The 21322-nt window shown below is 42.2% G+C and overlaps 1 protein-coding gene across 4 annotated transcripts; it reads left to right on the forward strand.

Moving 5' to 3' along the window:
• The first annotated feature begins 1113 nt into the window (after positions 1 to 1113).
• On the forward strand, positions 1114 to 20697 carry LOC110508370 (MAU2 chromatid cohesion factor homolog). 4 transcript variants are annotated; one of them, XM_021588853.3, is made up of 19 exons: positions 1114 to 1953; positions 2165 to 2182; positions 4306 to 4371; positions 4749 to 4869; positions 9245 to 9339; positions 9483 to 9510; positions 9821 to 9976; positions 14137 to 14283; positions 14371 to 14461; positions 14634 to 14737; positions 14827 to 14904; positions 15037 to 15111; positions 15202 to 15285; positions 15380 to 15429; positions 15521 to 15598; positions 15762 to 15873; positions 15989 to 16079; positions 16158 to 16285; positions 18638 to 20697. In XM_021588853.3, the coding sequence occupies exons 3-19, from the start codon at positions 4322 to 4324 to the stop codon at positions 18713 to 18715; spliced, it is 1566 nt and encodes a 521-aa protein (XP_021444528.1). In that variant the 5' UTR covers positions 1114 to 1953; positions 2165 to 2182; positions 4306 to 4321; the 3' UTR covers positions 18716 to 20697. The 4 variants fall into 4 exon arrangements, with proteins under 4 accessions (XP_021444528.1, XP_090081771.1, XP_021444524.1 ...); XM_090225645.1 differs by having other exon boundaries at positions 15037 to 15102; XM_021588849.3 differs by having other exon boundaries at positions 4749 to 4844.
• Positions 20698 to 21322: the final 625 nt, after the last annotated feature.

The following is a 21322-nucleotide window of genomic DNA, read 5'->3' on the forward strand; positions in this document are numbered from 1 at the left end:
GTGGGAGGTGACGCATGCTTTACTACATTGTCATTGCTTGGATGGTCCGTTTGAGGGGCTTTTTGGTGGGAATTTCTTTGAGTCTTCTATGAATTTTGCAAGTAACTAAACATGCAACAAATATTGTAATTTACGAAAGCGGGCACACATAGTTATATAAAAAAGTTAATATTATTTATGCAGATTCTAATCAATGTTCACAACAAACAGTGCAAGGTCTTCCTTTATAGTTTAGCAAGTGTGTTAGTGATGGGCTGGAGCAAAAGCCTGCACACCATATAAGCTCTTCTGGACCAGTGTCCTATATAGAGATGAAGTTCATGCATACATATATCATGTATGTATTATCCCTAATCTGATATTGTCCCTGGCCGCTGGGCAACCCCTCAACACCCCCTATCGATCGGCCACAGAGGGGCGCCACTGGTCATTTTAGGACGTTTTGTAACTACGGACACCTGGGAACCCAATGTGAATCAATGAGAGAGCTCTGCAGAAAACAACGGAGTGGCTGCCCATTGTGACTCGCTTGTGGGCGTGCTGGCAGCATATGGCAGCCTTATCGGTTGTGCGTCTAGCTATGTTACTTATATCTGCATTGCATGACAAATATCAGCAAGGGCAAGCTTGCAAAATGGTACATGTCATTTGCAGTAAATGCCTTAGCTAGATTATTTATATCCACTGTTTCACAAGACGACAGTCTGGTTTGCTCGTTGTTTCAGGAGCCCCTAAAACATTAAACGACCATAATTACAATTTCAATTTCATACTCATGTCACAACACCCATAAAGCTAGCCTGTTAGTTAGTCAGCTAGCTTGCTAAATCGCGATTTTCGTAAATGAACTTTGACAAGAAAATATGCATAATCGTTTGTCTCTACATTAACTAACATATTCCTCTCAACATGATTCGTTGTGACGTTATAATCACATTTGCTTCCATCCTAGTATTGTTGTCAGCCACCTTTGCTGAAGAAAGTCTCCAGCCTTGGGTCGCATAGCGTCACATTCGTCATGGGAACCACTCGATATGATTGGCCATCGCCCAGCCGTCTCCGCCGGTGATTTGCATAACAGTGTATAACAGTGTATATGTTTCATTTGGCCCCATCAACACCTGGTAACCCTGTGCACATATAGGCCCAACTCCGCGGATAATCTCTCCCTCCAGCAGGTGGTGTTTCGCCCATCAAGCAATACGTTTTGTATGACGAGTTTCAACAAAACAAGAAACTGCTTATTTGCTACATGAGTTTTATTTGATCGAATATAAATGTATTTTGTTACGAGTGTACTGCTGTAGGACACGTGACTCCCAGGAAACAGAAAAAAACACTATCGGAGTTGTCTCGATGGTAATGCATATTCATGTCATGAGGCTAGTCGCACAGCGTCTCTGTCCATTGAATACATGCGGCTGACGTCAACCCGTACCGAATATTTAAAAGGTGTTACAATAATGAGATGTATCCACCAATCCAAAGTCAAAGCCTAAACTGGACAGCCCGCTTTGTGGATAACGACCCCCACTATTAGGGCGGAGAGACATGTCATCTTTTTAGTATATCCATCATCTTTGTCAATGACAATTTACACAATTTAACCACTACATTCACAAGTCAGAGAGCATAACCGATCTTAGATCAGCGCCCTGGAGCAAACTATCGCTGAACAGCGGCAGTCGTGTGATAGCGACTGTTGCTTTTGTTAGCAAAATGGCGACAAGCGGAGAAGCCCCGGAATCTTGGTATCTGGCTCTGCTCGGCTTTGCGGAACATTTTCGCACCTCAAGTCCCCCCAAGATCCGTCTCTGCGTCCACTGTCTGCAGGCGGTGTTCCAGTTTAAGCCGCCGCAGAGGGTCGAAGCCCGAACTCATCTCCAACTGGGCTCGGTACTCTACCACCACACCAAGAACACGGAACTCGCCCGGAGCCACTTGGAGAAAGCGGTGAGCATTCCCTAGGAAACTTCCTGGATATTGTGGAGGGGAAAGTAAGGCCGCAGTTATGGCAAAGCGGTCTGTGTGTTGCAGATCAGAAAAGTGAACCAACGTTGTTGATTTCATCAGTGAGAATATTACATTAATTGTTAGGACATCAACATTCCATGTACAAAACGGATGATTGAAACTAACTTTCGCACTCTGTTTTCTTCCACAGTGGTTCATATCACAACAAGTATCCTTTTGCATTAGAATGGTTGTGTGTGTGTGAGTATGCCTCTAACGCAGTAGTTCTCAAACGTCTCCTCGGGGGACGCCCCGGCCGTTCCATTTATTTGATCTGTAGAACAGCTAATTCAACTTGTTAATGAATCATCAAACCCTTGACTAGGTGAATCAGGTGAGCTAGTTCAGGCCTACAACAACATAGTGAAACATCTGGCGTTCCCCGAGGAGGGGATATACTGTTTATATGGTTGTTGTTGTTGCGAGCCACTGAGTCAATAAGCATCGTTGTATAAATACTATCTCAGGGATGTGTAACTCCAGTCCTGGGGGGCCTGACTTATGTCACACTTTTCCCCAGCTAACACAGCTGACTTCAATAATCAACTAATCATGATTTTCAGTTTAGAATGCAGATAGTTTAATCAACTGTGTTTGCTAGGGATGGGGAAATGATGTCACGCTGTACTTTCGTGGTTCATGTTGCGTAAAATGCTGCCACCACTTCCGCACTGAGTTCTTGAAAAGACAAGGCTGAGAAGCAAGGGACTTTTTGGTGGTTCGAGGCCCGGGGTTTCGAATATGGAGGACAGGGAAGGGAGGTTGATAGGGGTCAAGTACAAGGGGGAAAACCTGATACAAGAGAGGAGGTTGAGAGAGAGAAGTACATACATGGGAAATCATGCTACAGCAGTTCAGAAGGTGGCATTGACAAGAGGAAGATGGGGACAGGGTCAAGGGAACAAGGAAAAACATTGGGGAAAGAGTAGATGGGTGTACAAAAATGGAAACCATACTTTTAGTAGCTCAGAAAGTGAAACTGATGAGTGACATGGAGTTGAAGAGAGCGAGGATAACGTTTAAAATAATAAAATGGAGGAGAGGAGCTGCAAGGGTTGGCGGTTGATGTGTCTGTGAAAGAAAATGAATGGTTCCTGCCCAGTGGGAGTGAGATTGTTGGAGAGATCCTTGCCTTCTGGCTGATAACATATGTGGTGTCAGGTTGGAAAAGAGTTTGGTGACAGAGTCAGTGAAAGGAACTTAAAGTTTTATTCTGTCCAGAGGGAACGGGCGCTCGTCACCACGCGCCTGGGGACAACCGTGACCTGCTTTGCTCTCTGGGAGTGCGGAGCGTTGAAAGGAGTGATACCTGGTGAAGTGTTAAGGAGGATCAACTGAAATGGAAGATTCCCGGTGTCTGATACCGGCCGTTTAGTGCGTCCCAGGCTCCGTGGAGAGTGTGAAACGGAAGACACTGATGTGAGAAGTGTGCAGTCCGGGCATGAGACAAAGGAATGTGTGGTATCGGTGGAAAAAGGTGTGTGTGTGTAACTGTAGGGGTACCCATGGTGCTGGAGATCAGAAGGGTCCTGTGAGAGAGGGGCAGGTTGAGGTTGCCAGGATCAGAGTATTACAGAAGTTGTCGTATGTTGAGTTAGTGAAGAGAGGAAGATAGGATCCCTTGCCCTGAACCCAAGAGGCCCCCCTTTGAGTAGGCATACACCAATAGAGAGTGATGGGAATAATGTGCTTCAGAAAGGTTGGTTTCTTCCCTTTCAAAGCTGTGGTTGTCAACTGTAGCGCAGAAATTGAACGTGAATCTCAGAAGATAGATGTGGTGACAACTGCAGAGAAGAATACTCGGGTGTAGATTTTACTGCAGAAGAGTTACAAGGTGTGTTAAACGATAGTGTCCCCTCCTCCAAGGCTATTTGTCTCCACTTTTCCCTGGCCCTTTTCCCCACAAAGTTGAATGAATTCACACTCCAGAAGAGTAGGTGGAAACACAGGGCTACATAGAAATGTAATCTGGCCTCATACTCCAGAAGAGTAGGTGGAAACACAGGGCTAAGTACAAATGTAATCTGGCCTCATACTCCAGAAGAGTAGGTGAAAACACATGGCTAAGTAGAAATGTAATCTGGTCTCATACTCCAATATAGTAGGTTGCGGTGTATGCACCTCTCGGTTGCAGTCCGCCAATACATATTTAAAGAGAGGTTTGCTAACCTCTGATCTAACTGGAGAAGTGTTGACCTTGCTTTCAATTATTTATTTTTTAATCTTCATTGATTGTAGTGTTGTTGTGCAGATTGCAGAGAAACATTTTTTTTCCTTTACAAATAATACCAGATCCCTCAGTTTGAAGATGTCAAATTTGAGGCTGCAAGTCTTCTGTCAGAGCTCTATTGCCAACAGGTAAGGGAAGTGTTGTTATCCTTGGCACCCTGTTGCCTTCCTCCACCTTGCACTAGGCCATTTCCTGCATTTAAAAAGTTCTGTTCACATGTTTGTCTTTGCGATTTTATTTGTTCATCCTTTCTGTAGTCATTCAACCTTTTTTCAAGATGATGTCATACTCATGTCAAAATGTCATACTCATTCATTTTACTTTTTGGCTGTTATGTCATCACAAAATAAGCTTGATCAGTAATCCTTGCATTGTCTTTTCCCTCATTGAGCTGCTTTTGCATGTAAGTGAACTCTGAAACTAAGATAAAGTAGCATATGGTAGTTTAGAAAACACTTTTGATTGTAGGTTTTGGTAAAAGTGATTTTCTCTGGTCTGTTTTTAGAATCTGGTTGACTCTGCAAAGCCCTTGCTGCGGAAGGCCATTCAGATCTCCCAACAGACTCCCTACTGGCACTGCAGATTACTCTTCCAACTGGCGGTACGTCAATCTAACAACTAAACCTGTACGTTTTGAAATAACCTCTATTTAGTGCCTTCAGAAAGTATTCACACCCCTTGACTTATTCCACATTTTGTTGTTACAGCCTGAATTCAAAATGGAATAAAACAAAAAACATTATCACACATCTACACACAACACCCCATAATGACAAAGTAAAAAAAATACAAAAAGTTTTTAAATGCTTGCTAATTTATAGAAAATGAAATGCAGGTCTCACGTTAGAACCACCGTTGGCAGCTATTACAGATGTGAGTCTTTCTGGGTAAGTCTTTAAGAGCTTTGGACACCTGGATTGTATAATATTTGCAAAAATCCTTCAAGCTCTGTCAAGTTGTGTTTTGATCTTAGCTTGACAGCCATTTTCAAGTCTTCCCATAGATTTTCAAGTAGATTTAACTAGGTCACTCAGGAACATTCAATGTCGTCTTAGTAAGCAACTCCTTGTGTTTTAGGTTATTGACCTGCTGAAAGGTGAATTTGTCTCCCAGTGTCTGCTGGAAAGCCGACTGAACCAGATTTTCCTCTAGGATTTTGCCTGTGCTTAGCGCTATTCTGTTTGTTTTTATCCCAGAACACTCGCTTGTCCTTGCCGATGACAAGCATACCCATAACATAATGCAGCCACCACCATGCTTGAAAATCTGAAGTGGTAGTCAGTGATGTCCTATTGGATTTGCCCCAAACATAACGCTTTGTATTCAGGACATGAAGTTAATTTCTTTGCAACATTTTTTTGTCTCTACAGTTTTATACCAAACAAACGCAACATGTAAAGTGTTGGTTTCATGAGCTGAAAAAAATAAGCTTATTGCTCTCAAATTTTGTGCACAATGCTTCCGGTTTAGCAAGTGGCCATCCTTAAGACACAAATGTATGCACCGACGCTGCACAAATGTCAACCTGCTGTCTCCATTCGCTGGGGAAAGGAGACATTGGGTTTGGATAGGAAGGGAAGGGGAGTGACCTTTGGTCGTGTAAAATGTTTTGTCAGTTTTCTCTTATTTTTGCAAATGCTTGGTCTGTTCACACATTTTTCCTTTCAATATTTTAGATGGCTAATAATAGTAATATTGGAAATAGGTAGGCCTAATCCTATAAAGTTTTTTTTATCTTGGAATACTAAGAAGATGCATAATATTGTCAAGGGTCTTCTCCCAGTTGGAAAAAGCTAACAGCAAAGGTAGTATTTTTTTTACACGAGACCCATTTACTCATTAAAGATCAGTCAAGGCTACAAAACTCCAGGTTCAGTCAGGTTTTCCACTCAGACTCTAACTCCAACTCCATAGCCGGAGGGGTTGCACTTTTGGTTAGTAAAATCATACATTTCTCTACTGTTATTTCAGACACCATTATTTTTCTCGTATTGAGTATTACTTTATTGATCGTAAGTTACTTCCAAATGTCACCGCTTCTGATTATTTACCCATTGTAATTTCTGACCATGGACCTTTAGCCCTCGACACAGTCCTATCAGGACAAACCCGTACTCCTCTCTGGAGATTTAATTATCTTCTCCTGTCTGATTGTAGACTTCTGTAAAGTTATCTCTACTTCTATTGATCATTTTATTTTTTCAAATCATACAAGCTCAACCTCTCATTCTCTTTTATGGGAATCACTTAAGGCCTTATTTTTCTCATTTAAACAAAACTCAGGAAGCTAAACTAGAAGAACTCTAGAGCCATCCTTCACTTAGACCACTAAAATGCCTTGATGCCTTCTCCAGAGCTGTAAAAGCAATGGTTGAACTTACAATCTGAATTCAATCTCTTGTCCACTACAGATGCAGAACGGTTACTATTGCGTTCACGTGGTACCTAGTATGAACATGGCGACAGGGCAAGTCGTCTGCTCGCACACCAATTTAAAAGGCTGCGCTTCTACCCGTCCGATTCCCCAAATTAAAGATTCCTTTCATAGCTTGATTTCTGATACTACTGGGATCAATGACACCTTCAAATGTTTATTCCTCCCTGGCCTGTATATGTCTACATTTCCATCAGATTCTGCCAATATGACTACATTTCTGTCTTAACTGGAGATGCCCTTGATTCTCCTCTCAGCCTTGAGGTTCATCTATCAAGTTGATGCAGAGCAGTAAGGCTCCAGGGCTGATGGGTTTCCAACTTCTTTAAGAAATTCTATACCAAGTTAGCCCCTTTAATTTTGTCTATGTATAATGAATCACTTTAAAGTGGCTCACTGCCACCTACCCTAACATCCCTTAAAGGTAAAGACCCTACTTCCTGTTCTTCATTTAGGCACCTAAGCCTCAATGTGGATGTAAAGGTGCTAGAGGGGTCTGGGAGTAAGTAGTCTTACCAGGACTCTTATCACAGGAAAAAACAGCCTTTTATAAAGGATTATTTGCTGCTGTTAAAAAAAATCTGGATCATTCCTGCAGTGCTCCAGCAGACAGACTTGCCTTTTCAGTTTAAGCTCTCTTTTCTCAAATACCTTGGAGTGAATGTAACTTGTTCATTTCATTCTCTTTTTTCCCCTGCAAACTTTGCTCCCCTGCTTACGCAAATGAAATCTGATTTTCAGAGCTGTGGTAGCTTACCACTGTCACTTATAGGAAGGGTTGATGCTGTAAAAATGAACAGTTTACCAAAATTCCTTTATCGATTTCAATCTACCCCATTTTTAAATTTTTTTTTATAAAGAATTAAAAAATGTTTTTGTTTTTTAAAAGTCAATCAGACTGTTACCACATTTATCTGGGGAGGAAAGGTACCCAGAGTTAGATCTTTACTTCAGAGATGCAAGGTTAGTGGAGGGCTGGCACTGCCCAACTTTTTACACTATTACCAGGCAGCCAACATAATTGCCATTCTGGTTACAAGTTCCAGATACCCCATGCTGCCACCTAGAGGCACATTCTGGTATTTCTGCTTCTCTTCCTGCTTTACTCTGCTCTTCTCTCCCAGCATCCCCTTCTGGCTATACTGGCAATCCTGTAGTGCTTTCCACATTTAAGATTTGGTACCAGTTTTGACGGCATTTTAAAATTCTCCTCTGCATCTACTATGGGCCTTATTGATAAGAGTCACTTATTCTCTGCTTCCCTAATAGATAATAGCTTTCCTTTTCCAGTGAGAGAGCATTAAGTCCTTCCAAGGCTTTTAAATGTAAATGTCATTGTTCTAGTTTTCCCAACCTGGCCTCTAAATACTCTTTGCCTCCATCTCACTTTTTCCGTTACCATCAAATTAGGCATTGTGTCTCCTCCCAATTTTCTGGCTTCCCTGCTCCACCCCCTTGCCAACCCTGGGATGGCTTATTGCCTCTATTACCTCGACAGAGAGCAGTCATTTCTCAGATGTATCTGTGTATTATGTCATTGGACAAACACACCACCAACAACTAAATCTGCTTGGGTACGGGAAATGGTTGTTGAATTTACACAGCAGTGGTGGGATGAAGCTATTGATAGAGTAGAGCTCCACTACATCTTGTGCTCGGCCTCATACAATTTTAAGGTTTTACATAGAGTGCATCCATCCACCTGACAGGTGTGGCACATCAAGAAGCTGATTAAACAGCATGATCATTACTCAGGTGTACCTTGTGCTGGGGACAATAAAAGGCCGCTCTAAAATGTACAGTTTAATCACACAACACAATGCTACAGATGTCTGAAGTTTTGAGAGCGTGTGCAATTGGCATGCTGACTGCATGAGCTGCAGAGCTGCTGTAAAACAGTTTTTCTTTCAGTATACTCTAGTGCCTTATTGTAAACAGGATGCATGTTTTGGATTTTTTTCTTCTTCTGTCATTTAGCTTAGTATTGTGGAGTAACTACAATGTTGTTGATCCATCCTCAGTTTTCTCCTATCACAACCGTTAAAATCACCAAAATCACTCATAGTGAAGTCCCTGAGCGGTTTCTTTCCTCTCCGGCAACTGCGTTAGGAAGGACGCCTGTATTTTTATAGTGACTGGGTGTATTGACACACCATCCAAAGTGTAATGAATAACTTCACCATGCTCAAAGGGATATTCAATGTCTTAATATTTCTACCAATAGGTTCCTTTCTTTGCACGGCATTGGGAACCTCCTGGTCTTTGGTTGAATCCTTTTGAAATTCACTGCTCGACGGAGGGAGCTTACAGATAATTGCATGTGCGGGGTACAGAGATGAGGTAGTCATTCAAAAAAAATCATGTTAAACATTGTACACAGTGAGTCCATGTGACTGAACATGTTTAGGCTTGCCATAACAATGTAAATGGAACCCATTTTAAGTTCGTGCTGTAACACAACTAAATGTGGAACATGTAAAGGGGTGTGAATACTTTCTGAAGGAACTGTACTTTATATATTGATCATTAGTTACTTTGCTCAATGGTCCTGTTTTTCTTCCCCTCAGCAACTGCACACGCTGGAGAAGGATCTAGTGTCAGCCTGTGACCTCCTGGGGGTCGGGGCAGAGTATGCCCGGGTAGTGGGCTCCGAGTACACCAGGTAGTGTATCATGGTACAACATAAGTTGAACCATTTTGAGCAGTTTCCGTCACGCACGTACATTGTCAAGGTGTTTTACTGCTCTGATGACTAGTAGTCTGGTTATGATGTTACTGAACCTTGTTTTCTATCCTCCCGCACAGAGCCCTCTTTCTTTTGAGCAAAGGAATGGTAAGTTGAGAAACATACAGATCATCTCAAGATTCTCTCATGATGATGAATTCAAATTAAGTAATGATAATTTTTATAACGTAAATTCAATATTAAATTCTGCTGGAGGCACTTGGACCATTGCTTCCTGAACTGTTTTAATGAAAGTCTCGATGCCCACCTAATAAACAAAACAAATGTTATTTTGTGCTGTTTAATTAAAGGGATAATCCACCCCTATCCACTAATTCCTAAGATTAACAGTGTTAAATAACACAATGTTCCTTTTTTTTAAGGAAAGTGAAATGTCACCCTGTGTGTTTGTCTAAAGCTGCTGCTGATGGAGAGGAAGCTGGGGGAGGTGCACCCCCTGTTGACTCTGTGTGGGACCATCGTGGAGAACTGGCAGGGAAACCCCATCCAGAAGGAGTCCCTCAGGGTGTTCTTCCTGGTTCTGCAGGTCACACACTACCTGGACGCTGGACAGGTACAGAATCAGTATCGCCTTCTATTCGCCAAGAGCATTTACACATACAGGATAGACTCTATATCACACACACAGTTGAAGTCAGAAGTTTACATACACCTTAGCCAAATACATTTACACAATTCCTGACATTTAATCCTGGTAAAAATTTGCTGTCATAGGTCAGTTAGGATCACCACTATTTTCAGAATGTGAAATGTCAGAATAATTTTAAAGAGAATGATTTATTTCAGCTTGTATTTCATCACATTCCCAGTGGGTCAGAAGTTTACTTACTAATTCAGTGTATTTGGTAGCATTGCCTTTAAATTGTTTATCTTGGGTCAAATGTTTCGGTAGCCTTCCACAAGCTTCCCACAATAAGTTTGGTGAATTTTGGCCCATTCCTCCTGACAGAGCTGGTGTGACTGAGTCAGGTTTGTAGTCCTCCTTGCTCATGCATGCCTTTTCAGTTCTGCACATACATTTTGTATAGGATCGAGGTCAGGGCTTTGTGATGGCCACTCCAATACCTTGACTTTGTTGTCCTTAAGCCATTTTGCCACAACTTTGGAAGTGTGCTTGTGGTCATTGGTCACAAATGGGTCTTTCAAATGGACAATCTTTAACTGATGTCTTGAGATGTTTCTTCAATATATCCACATAATTTTCTTTCCTCATGATGCCATCTATTTTGTGAACTGCACCAGTCCCTCCTGCAGCAAAGCACCCCCACAACATGATGCTGCCACCCCCGTGCTTTAAATAAGCATGCCCCATTCAAGAAATGTAGAACCAGGAACAGATATAGCCCTTGGTTCTCTCCTGACCTGACTGCCCTTAACCAACACAAAAACATCCTGTGGCGTTCTGCATTAGCATCGAACTGCCCCCGTGATATGCAACTTTTCAGGGAAGCTAGAAACCAATATACACAGGCAGTTAAAAAAGCCAGTGCTAGCTTTTTTTTTTTAACACCTCCTCCCAGCTGCCCACTGCACTGAAGATAGGAAACACTGTCACCACTGATAAATTCACTATAATTGAGAATTTCAATAAGCATTTTTCTATGGCTGGCCATGCTTTCCACCTGGCTACCCCTACCCCGGTCAACAGCATTGCACCCCCCCACAGCAACTCACCCAAGCCTTCCCTATTTTTCCTTCTCCCAAATCCAGTCAGCTGATGTTCTGAAAGAGCTGCAAAATCTGGACCCCTACAAATCAGCCGGGCTAGACAATCTGGACCTTTTCTTTCTAAAATTATCTGCCGAAATTGTTGCCACCCCTATTACTAGCTTGTTCAACCTCTCTTTCGTGTCTGAGATTCCCAAAGATTGGAAAGCGGGGATACTCTTGACCCAAACTGCTACAGACCTATATCTATCCTACCCTGCCTTTCTAAGGCCTTCGAAAGCCAAGTCAACAAACAGATTAGCGACCATTTTGAATTCCACCATACCTTCTCTGCTATGCAATCTGGTTTCAGAGCTGGTCATGGGTGCACCTCAGCCACGCTCAAGGTCCTAAACGATATCTTATAACCACCATCGATATGAAACAATACTGGCCAAGGCTTACGACTCTGTCAATCACCACATCCTCATCGACAGACTTATAATTGCCTTCGTTTCTCAAATGATTGCCTCGCCTGGTTCACCAACTACTTCTCTGATAGAGTTCAGTGTGTCAAATCGGAGGGTCTGTTGTCCGGGCAGTCTCTATGGGGGTGCCACAGGGTTCAATTCTTGGATCAACTCTCTTCTCTGTATATATCAATGATGTCGCTCTTGTTGCTGGTGAGTCTCTGATCCACCTCTACACAGACGACACCATTCTGTATACTTCTGGCCCTTCTTTGGACACTGTGTAAACAACCCTCCAGGCGAGCTTCAATGGCATACAACTCTCCTTCCGTGGCCTCACTACTCTGGACGACTCTGACTTAGAATATGTGGACAACTACAAATACCTAGGTGTCTGGACTGTAAACTCCTTCCAGACTCACATCAAACATATCCAATCCAAAGTTAAATCTAGAATTGGCACCCTATTTCGCAACAAAGCATCCTTCACTCATGCTGCCAAACATACCCTTGCATAACTGACCATCCTACCAATCCTCGACTTCGGTGATGTAATTTACAAAATAGCCTCTAATACCCTACTCAATAAATTGGATGCAGTCTATCACAGTGCCATCCGTTTTGTCACCAAAGCCCATATACTACCTGCCACTGCGACCTGTATGCTCTCGTTGGCTGGCCCTCGCTTCATACTTGTCGCCAAACCCACTGGCTCCATGTCATCTACAAGACCCTGCTAGGTAAAGTCCCCCCCTTATCTCAGTTCGCTGGTCACCATAGCAGCACCCACCTGTAGCACGCACTCGAGCAGGCATATCTCTCTGGTCACCCCCAAAACCAATTCTTCCTTTGGCCACCTCTCCTTCCAGTTCTCTGCTGCCAATGACTGGAACGAACTACAAAAATCTCAAACTGGATACGCTTATCTCCCTCAATAGCTTTTAGCACCAGCTGTCAGAGCAGCTCACTGATTACTGCACCTGTACATAGCCCATCTATAATTTAGCCCAAACTACCTCTCCCCCTACTGTATTTATTTATTTTGCTCCTTTGCACCCCATTATTTCTCTCTACTTTGCACATTCTTCCACTGCAAATCTACCATTCCAGTGTTTTACTTGCTATATTGTATTTACTTTGCCACCATGGCCTTTTTTTTGCCTTTACTTATCTCACCTCACTTGCTCACATCGTATATAGACTTATTGTTCTACTGTATTATTGACTGTGTTTGTTTTTACTCCATGTGTATCTCTGTGTTGTATGTGTCGAACTGCTTCGCTTTATCCTGGCCAGGTCGCAATTGTAAATGAGAACTTGTTCTCAACTTGCCTACCTGGTTAAATAAAGGTGAAATTAAAAAAATGGTTGGGATGGTGTTCTTCAGGTTGCAAGCCTCCCACATTTTCCTACAATGTTGGACATCATGGTCAAACAGTTCTATTTTTGTTTCATCAGACCAGAGGATATTCCTCCAAAAAAGTACGATCTTTGTCCCCATGTGCAGTTGCAAACCGTAGTCTGCTTTTTTATGGCGGTTTTGGAGCAGTGTCTTCTTCCTTACTGAGCGGCCATTCAGGTTATGTCGATATAGGACTCGTTTAACTGTGGATATATATACTTTTGTACCAGCATCTTCACAAGGTCCTTTGCTGTTGTTCTTGGATTGATTTGCACTTTTCACACCGAAGTATGTTCATCTCTAAGAGAAAGAACACATCTCCTTCCTGAGCGGTATGATAGCTGCGTGGTCCCATGGTGTTTATACTTGCGTACTATTGTTTGTACAGATGAACGTTGTACCTTCAGGCTTTTGGAAATTGCTCCCAAAGATGAACCAGACTTGTGGAGGTCTACAAAAAAATGTTTAGGTCTTGGCTGATTTTTGATTTTCCCATGATTTCAAGCAAAGAGGCACTGAGTTTGAAGGTAGGCCTTGAAATACATCCACAGGTACACCTCCAATTGACTCAAATGATGTCAATTAGCCTAACAGAAGCTTCTAAAGCCATGATGATATGATGATATGATTTTTTTAATTTTCCAAGCTGTTTAAAGGCACAGTCAACTTAGTATGTAATCTTCTGACCCACTGGAATTGTGATACAGTGAAATAATCTGTCTGTAAACAATTGTTGGAAAAATTACTTGTGTCATGCACAAAGTAGATGTCCTAACCGACTTGCCAAAACTAGTTTGTTATCAAGAAATTTGTGTTGTGGTTGAAAAACGAGTTTTAATAACTCCAACCTAAGCGTATGTAAACTTCCGACTTCAACTGTGTGTGTGTATATCTATATCAGGAATTCACACGCTCTAGGTACAGTAGCTATATACACTTAACAGACAGGGTATGGCCTGAGTAATCATCGCAAAGGCCTGCTTTCTGTATTTGAGTGTGGTGACTAGTCACAAAATATAAGGGCCTGTTATTGAAACCTGTTTGAAATGGGACTTAATCTACACGACAGGAATTGTGAGCAATAAGCACACAGAGATTAAGTTATAATACAACGCTCAGGCATTATTTCATATGTAGCCCGACTTGTAAAGGCACATAACAGATGTGATGAATGCATTGTATTTGGGCTGATAGGTGAAGAGTGTGAAGCCGTGTCTGAAGCAGCTGCAGCAGTGCATCCAGACCATCTCTACACTCCACGACGATGAGATCCTACCCAGTAACCCTGCCGACCTGTTCCACTGGCTGCCCAAGGAGCACATGTGTGTCCTCGTCTACCTGGTGGGATACAGACACTGCACATGACGTTTGACCTCTATGGGTCATATTGTTGTCACTACATATGTTAAAGGGGACTTTCTCCCACAGGTGACAGTCATGCACTCCATGCAAGCAGGCTACCTGGAGAAGGCCCAGAAATACACAGACAAAGCTCTCATGCAGCTGGAAAAGCTCAAAAGTAAGTCCTGGGAATCCTCACCTATAGAGGTAATTTAATAGGATCTTTGTGGTCCTCTGAACCATACCGTCTCTCAACAGCTCCCAGTGCTTTTTTTCATTCAGCAGCAGTAGTAGTATTCATGTGTTTGTTGGTAACGTTCTGTTATTGATTGTATTGTTGTGTTTTCTAGTGCTGGACTCCAGCCCCATCCTCTCCACGTTCCAAGTCATCCTACTGGAGCACATCATCATGTGTCGACTCGTCACTGGTCACAAGGCCACGGCACTGCAGGAGGTATGGAACTAACATTCATTCATGTATACAGAGCGCTAGACTGAAGCGCACGTGACCTGCTTGATTTTTCATCTCCCCCCTATTCTCAGATCTCTCAGGTGTGTCAGCTGTGCGCTCAGTCCCCAAGGTTGTTCACCAACCACGCATCCCAGCTACACACCCTGCTAGTGAGTATCAGTCATTTCTCAAGCCTTTTAATGTGATTTCTTGTATCTATACGTTATAAATGGTAGTCATTGTTTCCTGTTTTTCTGTGTTGTGCCAATCACATCCCTTATCATGCTTGTGGTCTGTTCCAGGGTCTGTACTGCATCTCCGTGAACTGCATGGATAACGCAGAGGCGCAGTTCACTGCTGCCCTGCGGGTGAGTGACGTGAGTGTGTCTAAGATACCTATTGGCAACATTTAGTAACCTCTTATATTTCTTGGTGTGTTTACTGAAATACTTGTTTCACTCTTCCAGCTGACGACGCATCAGGAGCTGTGGGCGTTCATCGTGACCAACTTGGCCAGCGTCTACATTAGGGAAGGCAACAGGCACCAGGAGGTCAGAGGGCATCAGCTGCATTCAGAATCGCATGGTTGTAGGGATGAATGGCACTTCTTGACTTGGGTCTAATGTCCCTTTTTTGTTATAACAGCTTTATAGCCTGTTGGAGAGGATAAACCCAGATCACAACTTCCCTGTCAGGTAAGAGAATGTGTTTATGTATTTTGGCAGCTCCAAGTGCAATCTTGCCATGTTTGAGTCTAAATGGACCTCTCTACCCCTCCTGTTCCAGCTCTCATTGTCTGCGAGCAGCAGCTTTCTACATCCGTGGACTGCTCTCCTTCTTCCAGGGACGATACAATGAGGCCAAGTAAGTTCACCTATGACTCTCCAGACATTGTAGCAACAATTTGTTTATGTTTCCAATACATGACATACAAATAATACCTTTGAATACTTGCTCAGTTGGGAAGAAAGCCTAAGAGCACAACTGTGAAGCCTAAACAAATGTGCGTACGACTGTGTCCCATTAGGCGGTTCCTGAGGGAGACTCTGAAGATGTCCAATGCTGAAGACCTGAATCGTCTGACCGCATGCTCTCTGGTCCTATTGGGCCATATCTTCTATGTGCTGGGGAACCACCGGGTGAGATCACAGGGCACTCCAGGGTTTTCTAGCAGTGTTTCCCAGACCACATAAGAGCAATGCTAGGAGGTGTGATTGAATCTGAACCATGCATTTGGTGCTGTGTTTCCTCCAGGAGAGCAACAACATGGTTGTTCCAGCTATGCAGTTGGCCAGCAAGATCCCCGACATGTCAGTCCAGCTCTGGTCCTCAGCTCTGCTCAAGGGTAAGATGACGTGTGTGTGTGTGTGTGTGTGTGTGTGTGTGTGTGTGGTACTGACTGGGACTGTTTTCCTCCCTGTAGATCTAAACAAGGCGTGTGGGAACACGATAGATGCCCACGAGGCGGCTCAGATGCACCAGAACTTCTCCCAGCAGCTCCTGCAGGACCACATCGCTGCCTGCAGTCTCCCTGAGCACAACCTCATCAGTGTAAGGATCCATCAATCAGGCTATCAATATGTATATAATTCATGCACAGCCTTCTAAAGCATAACTTCATTAGAACTCATCAATCAATATCAGTTAGTCATCATACGTCAATATTTTTGTACTGCACCATGGTGAATATTTATCCACCCAAAATGTCCAACATCTACACTACTGGTCAAAAGTTTTACAACACCTACTCATTCAAGGGTTTTTCTTTATTTTGATTATTTTCTACATTGTAGAATAATAGTGAAGACATCAAAACTATGAAATACTACATGATTCCATATGTGTTAACCAAATCAAAATATATTTGAGATTCTTCAAACATCCACCCTTTGCCTTGATGACAGTTAGATAGCGCTTGATGGTTTTTGAGACTGCACTTGAAGGTACTTTCAATGTTCTTGAAATGTTCCGTATTGACTGCCCTTCATGTCTTAAAGTAATGATGGACTGTTTCTCTTTTCTTTGAGCTGCCATAATATGGACTTGGTCTTTTACCAAATAGGGCTATCTTCTGTATACTAACCTTACCTTGTCACAACACAACTGATTGGCTCAAACGCATTAAGAATGAAATTCCACAAATGAACATTTAAAACCTCTTATGGCTGAGATCCCGTTAACGGGATCGACTTAACAGCCAGTGAAATTGCAGGGCGCCAAATTCAAACAACAGAAATCTAATAATTACAATTCCTCAAACATACAAGTATTATACACCATTTTAAAGATAAACTTGTTGATAATCCCACCACAGTGTCCGATTTCAAAAAGGCTTTACGACGAAAGCACACCATGCGATTGTTAGGTCTGCACCTAGTCACAGAAAAACACAGCCATTTTTCCAGCCAAAGAGAGGAGTCACAAAGCAGAAAGACAGAAAATGAATCACTAACCTTTGATCTTCATCAGATGACACTCATAGGACTTTATGTTACACAATACATGTATGTTTTGTTTGATAAAGTTAATATTTATATCCAAAAATCTCACGTTATGTTCAGTAATGTTTTGCTTCCAAAACATCCGGTGATTTTGCAGAGAGCCACATCAATTTACAGAATTACTCATAATAAACATTGCTAAAAGATACAAGTGTTATGCATGGAACTTTAGATACACTTCTTCTTAATGCAACCGCTGTGTCAGATTGCAAAAAAACTTTACGGAAAAAGCAAACCATGCAATAATCTGAGTACAGCGCTCAGGCATCAAAACAAGCCATACAGATACCCGCCATGTTGTGGAGTCAACAAAGTCAGAAATAGCATTATAAATATTGACTTTGCTCTTCATCAGAATGCACTCCCAGGAATCCCAGTTCCACAGTAAATGTTTGTTTTGTTCAATGAAGTCCATTTATGTCTAAATACCTCCTTTTTGTTCGCGTTTAGTTCACAAATCCAAATTCATGAGGGGCGAGCACTAGGTCCAGACAAAGTCAAAAAGTTCCGTTACAGTTCGTAGAAACATGTCAAACGATGTATAGAATCAATCTTTAGGGTGTTTTAAACGTAAATCTTCAATAATGTTCCAACAGGACAATTCCTTTGTATTTAGAAATGCAAAATGGAACGCAGCTCGCTCTCACGGCCGCGTGCATGACTTGGCTCAAGGCCTTCCCACCGCTTACTCAATCAGCTCTTATTCTCTCCTTCACAGTAGAAGCCTGAAACAAGGTTCTAATGACTGACATCTAGTGGAAGCCTTAGGAAGTGCAAGTGTAAACTTGGTCCAATATCTTGGATAGGCAAAGAGTTGAACTACAAACCTCAGATTTCCCACTTCCTGGTTGGATTTTGTCTCAGGTTTTTGCCTGCCATATGAGTTCTGTTATACTCAGACACCATTCAAACAGTTTTAGAAACTTCAGTGTTTTCTATCCAAATCTACTAATAATATGCATATCTTAGCTTCTGGGCCTGAGTAGCAGGCAGTTTACTCTGGGAACCTTATTCACCCAAGCTACTCAATACCGCCCCCCCAGCCATAAGAAGTTTTAACAAGGCACCCCTGTTAATTGAAATGCATTCCAGGTGACTACCTCATGAAACTGGTTGAGAGAATGCCAAGAGTGTGCAAAGCTGTCAAGGCAAAGGGTGGCTACTTTGAAGAATCTCAAATATAAACTCTATTTTGATTTAACACTTTTTTGGGTTACTACATGATTCCATAAGTGTTACTTCATAGTTTTGATGTATTCATTATTATTATTGTACAATGTAGAACATAGTAAAAATAAAAACCCTTAAATGAGTAGTTCTAAAACGTTTGACTAGTAATGTACATGCACAGCTAGAGGAATTAATGTGAGACGGTGAGCTGATGGACTGAATGTTGTTGCAGTGGACGGATGGACCACCTCCAGTGGGCCAGTTTCAGGCACAGAACGGACCCACTACCAGCCTGGCCAGCCTGCTCTGAGCACCACCACGCCATGACCGGCTGAGAGGGGAAGGGACCGGCTGAGAGGGGAAGGGACCGGCTGAGAGGGGAAGGGACCGGCTGAGAGGGGAAGGGACCGGCTGAGAGGGGAAGGGACCGGTAGGAGGATAGAAGTGAAGGGAAAGAAAAGAAGAGGGAGACTCGTAATGCTGCTGATCTGCATACAGCCGGTCTGTTTGAACATTGTTGTTACCATGCCAACGAGAAGCGCTAACTAATGCTGAAATGGAATACTACAGAGAGAGAGAACCTCAGACTGCCACCGGACATTTAATGAAAGTAGAGTACCTTGTAGAGTTGAAACCTCACATCTAATCTTTATTTTTTCTCAAGTTTTTACTGATATCCACATGGCAGTCAAAGCTAGCTTTTTGGTCTAGCCGGTGGTGTGTATGGTTGACTTTGAATTGCTGACAACAAGGGTTCCGTAGAAGGTTTTTACACACAGAGAGAAAAGACACCGCCCCTACCCCAAGTTCAAAGCAGAACAATAAACCAGTGAGAAGACAGTCACTGGAGCGAGAGAACTTAAAAAAATGGTTAGGTCCTACACAACAGTCCTAGTGGGCAATAAAGGCATTGGATTGGGTGAATATTTTAGTCGTTTTTATTATTATTTTATTAGTTTTTACTCAACTTTTTAATGGCAGCGGTGTTGGCACCCCCCTTTTTTCGCATCTAAAAAGTTGTCTGCCTGAACTCTCCTACAGTACCCATTGCAGCCAGAGGGGGGCACTGCAGTCATATTTGAGAAACCTGTTGGTGAAATGGCAAAGGACACTTTTTTTACTTGTATTTTATGAAACCGTTTTTAAATGGTGATAGGTTTTTCAAGAATACCACAATTCTTATTCACTGTGTAATTATGTGACAGTCACTTTTTTCTTTGGTGTTTCACAATGCTGATTCTTATTTTCCAGACTTACAAACCATTTTGCAATGACACCTATGTGTTGTAAATATTAACCATTTATTTTACCAAATGAATCATTTATTAGATTTTGTAAAGTTTAACTATTTATATACCAGGTTTGACAATATATTAGTTTCACTTTTCTTTCTTTATGCAGATATGTTTTTGTAATATGGCATGTAAACATTTAGACTTTTTCCCCGTTGTGCATTTTGCTGTTTCTTATGAATTATTGAAACATGTAGAAGCTAGGTTTGGTCAGTTGTGGAGCAAACTGCTCGAGCTACGACAGCCTTATCAAGTCTTTTATACTGTGGGGTTATTATGGGTTGGTTATTTTCTTTGCTGGTATTGTTTTAAATAATTCAACACGTTATCAAGAAAAGTCTCAAATAGAATTGCTAAAAGGAAATTGAGTTATTTTGCATTGATTTACATTTTTTTTTTTTAAATGCTGATCTGAACACTCCAACATACAAACGTTACCTTCAACTTTTCTTTTGAGACCAAATAAATAGGCTATTACAGAGCATTGGTCCTGATTTGATTTGAGACAACAGATCATCTAACCGCTCTGTTCAACTCATGTAACAGACACCTTGACCCCAATCCTATGAGAATTGGCTTTACACAACACTTAAAATGCTCATTTTCACATTTTTGCTTGAGGGCACATTTATGCCCACAATGTAGGCTGGAAGAGATGTGTGGAAATGGCTGAAGGCCAGGCAATGGTGCTTTGAAATGAATTATTATTAAGAACATTGTTTCTGCATTGGAAATGTCTCTTCCCCTCTATACCCCTTCCTGAGAGAACGGTAAAACCAAAAGTCTAATTGTGTGTAGTAACCAAGGTTTGAATTACACGTTTAAAAAAGTTGGCCAGACCAATCTTCACATTCTTAACCATTTGAGGTTTCCATGTTAATATTGTGAAGCTTATGGGAGAGCCCAGCCCTTCAATGGTCTTGATTTTTGTCCTCCAGACATTGATCAAACCTAAATGAATAATGATGTGAACAGAAATAAATTTATAGAAGTCCCAGTGGCCCTGTCCCAGTGTGGCGTGCGATCTGTATCTGAGGTTGTACACATAATTCTACTTCTTATTCCATATGAAACTAGTCTAACCTTGACTCAGGTCCTTCATTCCTCAACCTCTTTCACAAAATGCAAGTTTCTCCCTCAGACCTTCTCCAATGTGTTTTGAGAAGGTAGAATCAATGACTCAAGGAAAGACATGCGCTTTATTCAATGGTTGCTACCACAGGGAAGTTGGTAGAAGTCCATATTATCATCCCCTAATGGATTGGGCATTGGTCCAGTAAGCGGCGGCGGAAGGTTGCTGGTTCGAATACCCGAGCCGTCAAGGTGAAAAATCTGTCGGTGTCCTTGAGTGAGGCACTTAACTCTAATTTGCTCCAGTGACAACATACTACTATGGCTAGGGTTGTGGTGGCATACACTGATCCTACATATGTAGTTAGAGGCGTCTTCTACCTCGAGCGGACATGAGCCAGTTACTGAGAACGGTCCTTCAGAGACTTGTCGCATAATTCTCTTTATGTCTGACTTGCCGAGACACTGACACCACAGTGGAAGGTAGAAAGTGCACTTAACCGCAGGTCTAGGATCTGACTACCCCTGATCTAAATCTTAACTGTTAGGGAGAT

This window comes from Oncorhynchus mykiss, chromosome 28 (genome assembly GCF_057628025.1).
Source record: "Oncorhynchus mykiss isolate SJ-2025 chromosome 28, ASM5762802v1, whole genome shotgun sequence".
NCBI lineage: Eukaryota > Metazoa > Chordata > Actinopteri > Salmoniformes > Salmonidae > Oncorhynchus > Oncorhynchus mykiss.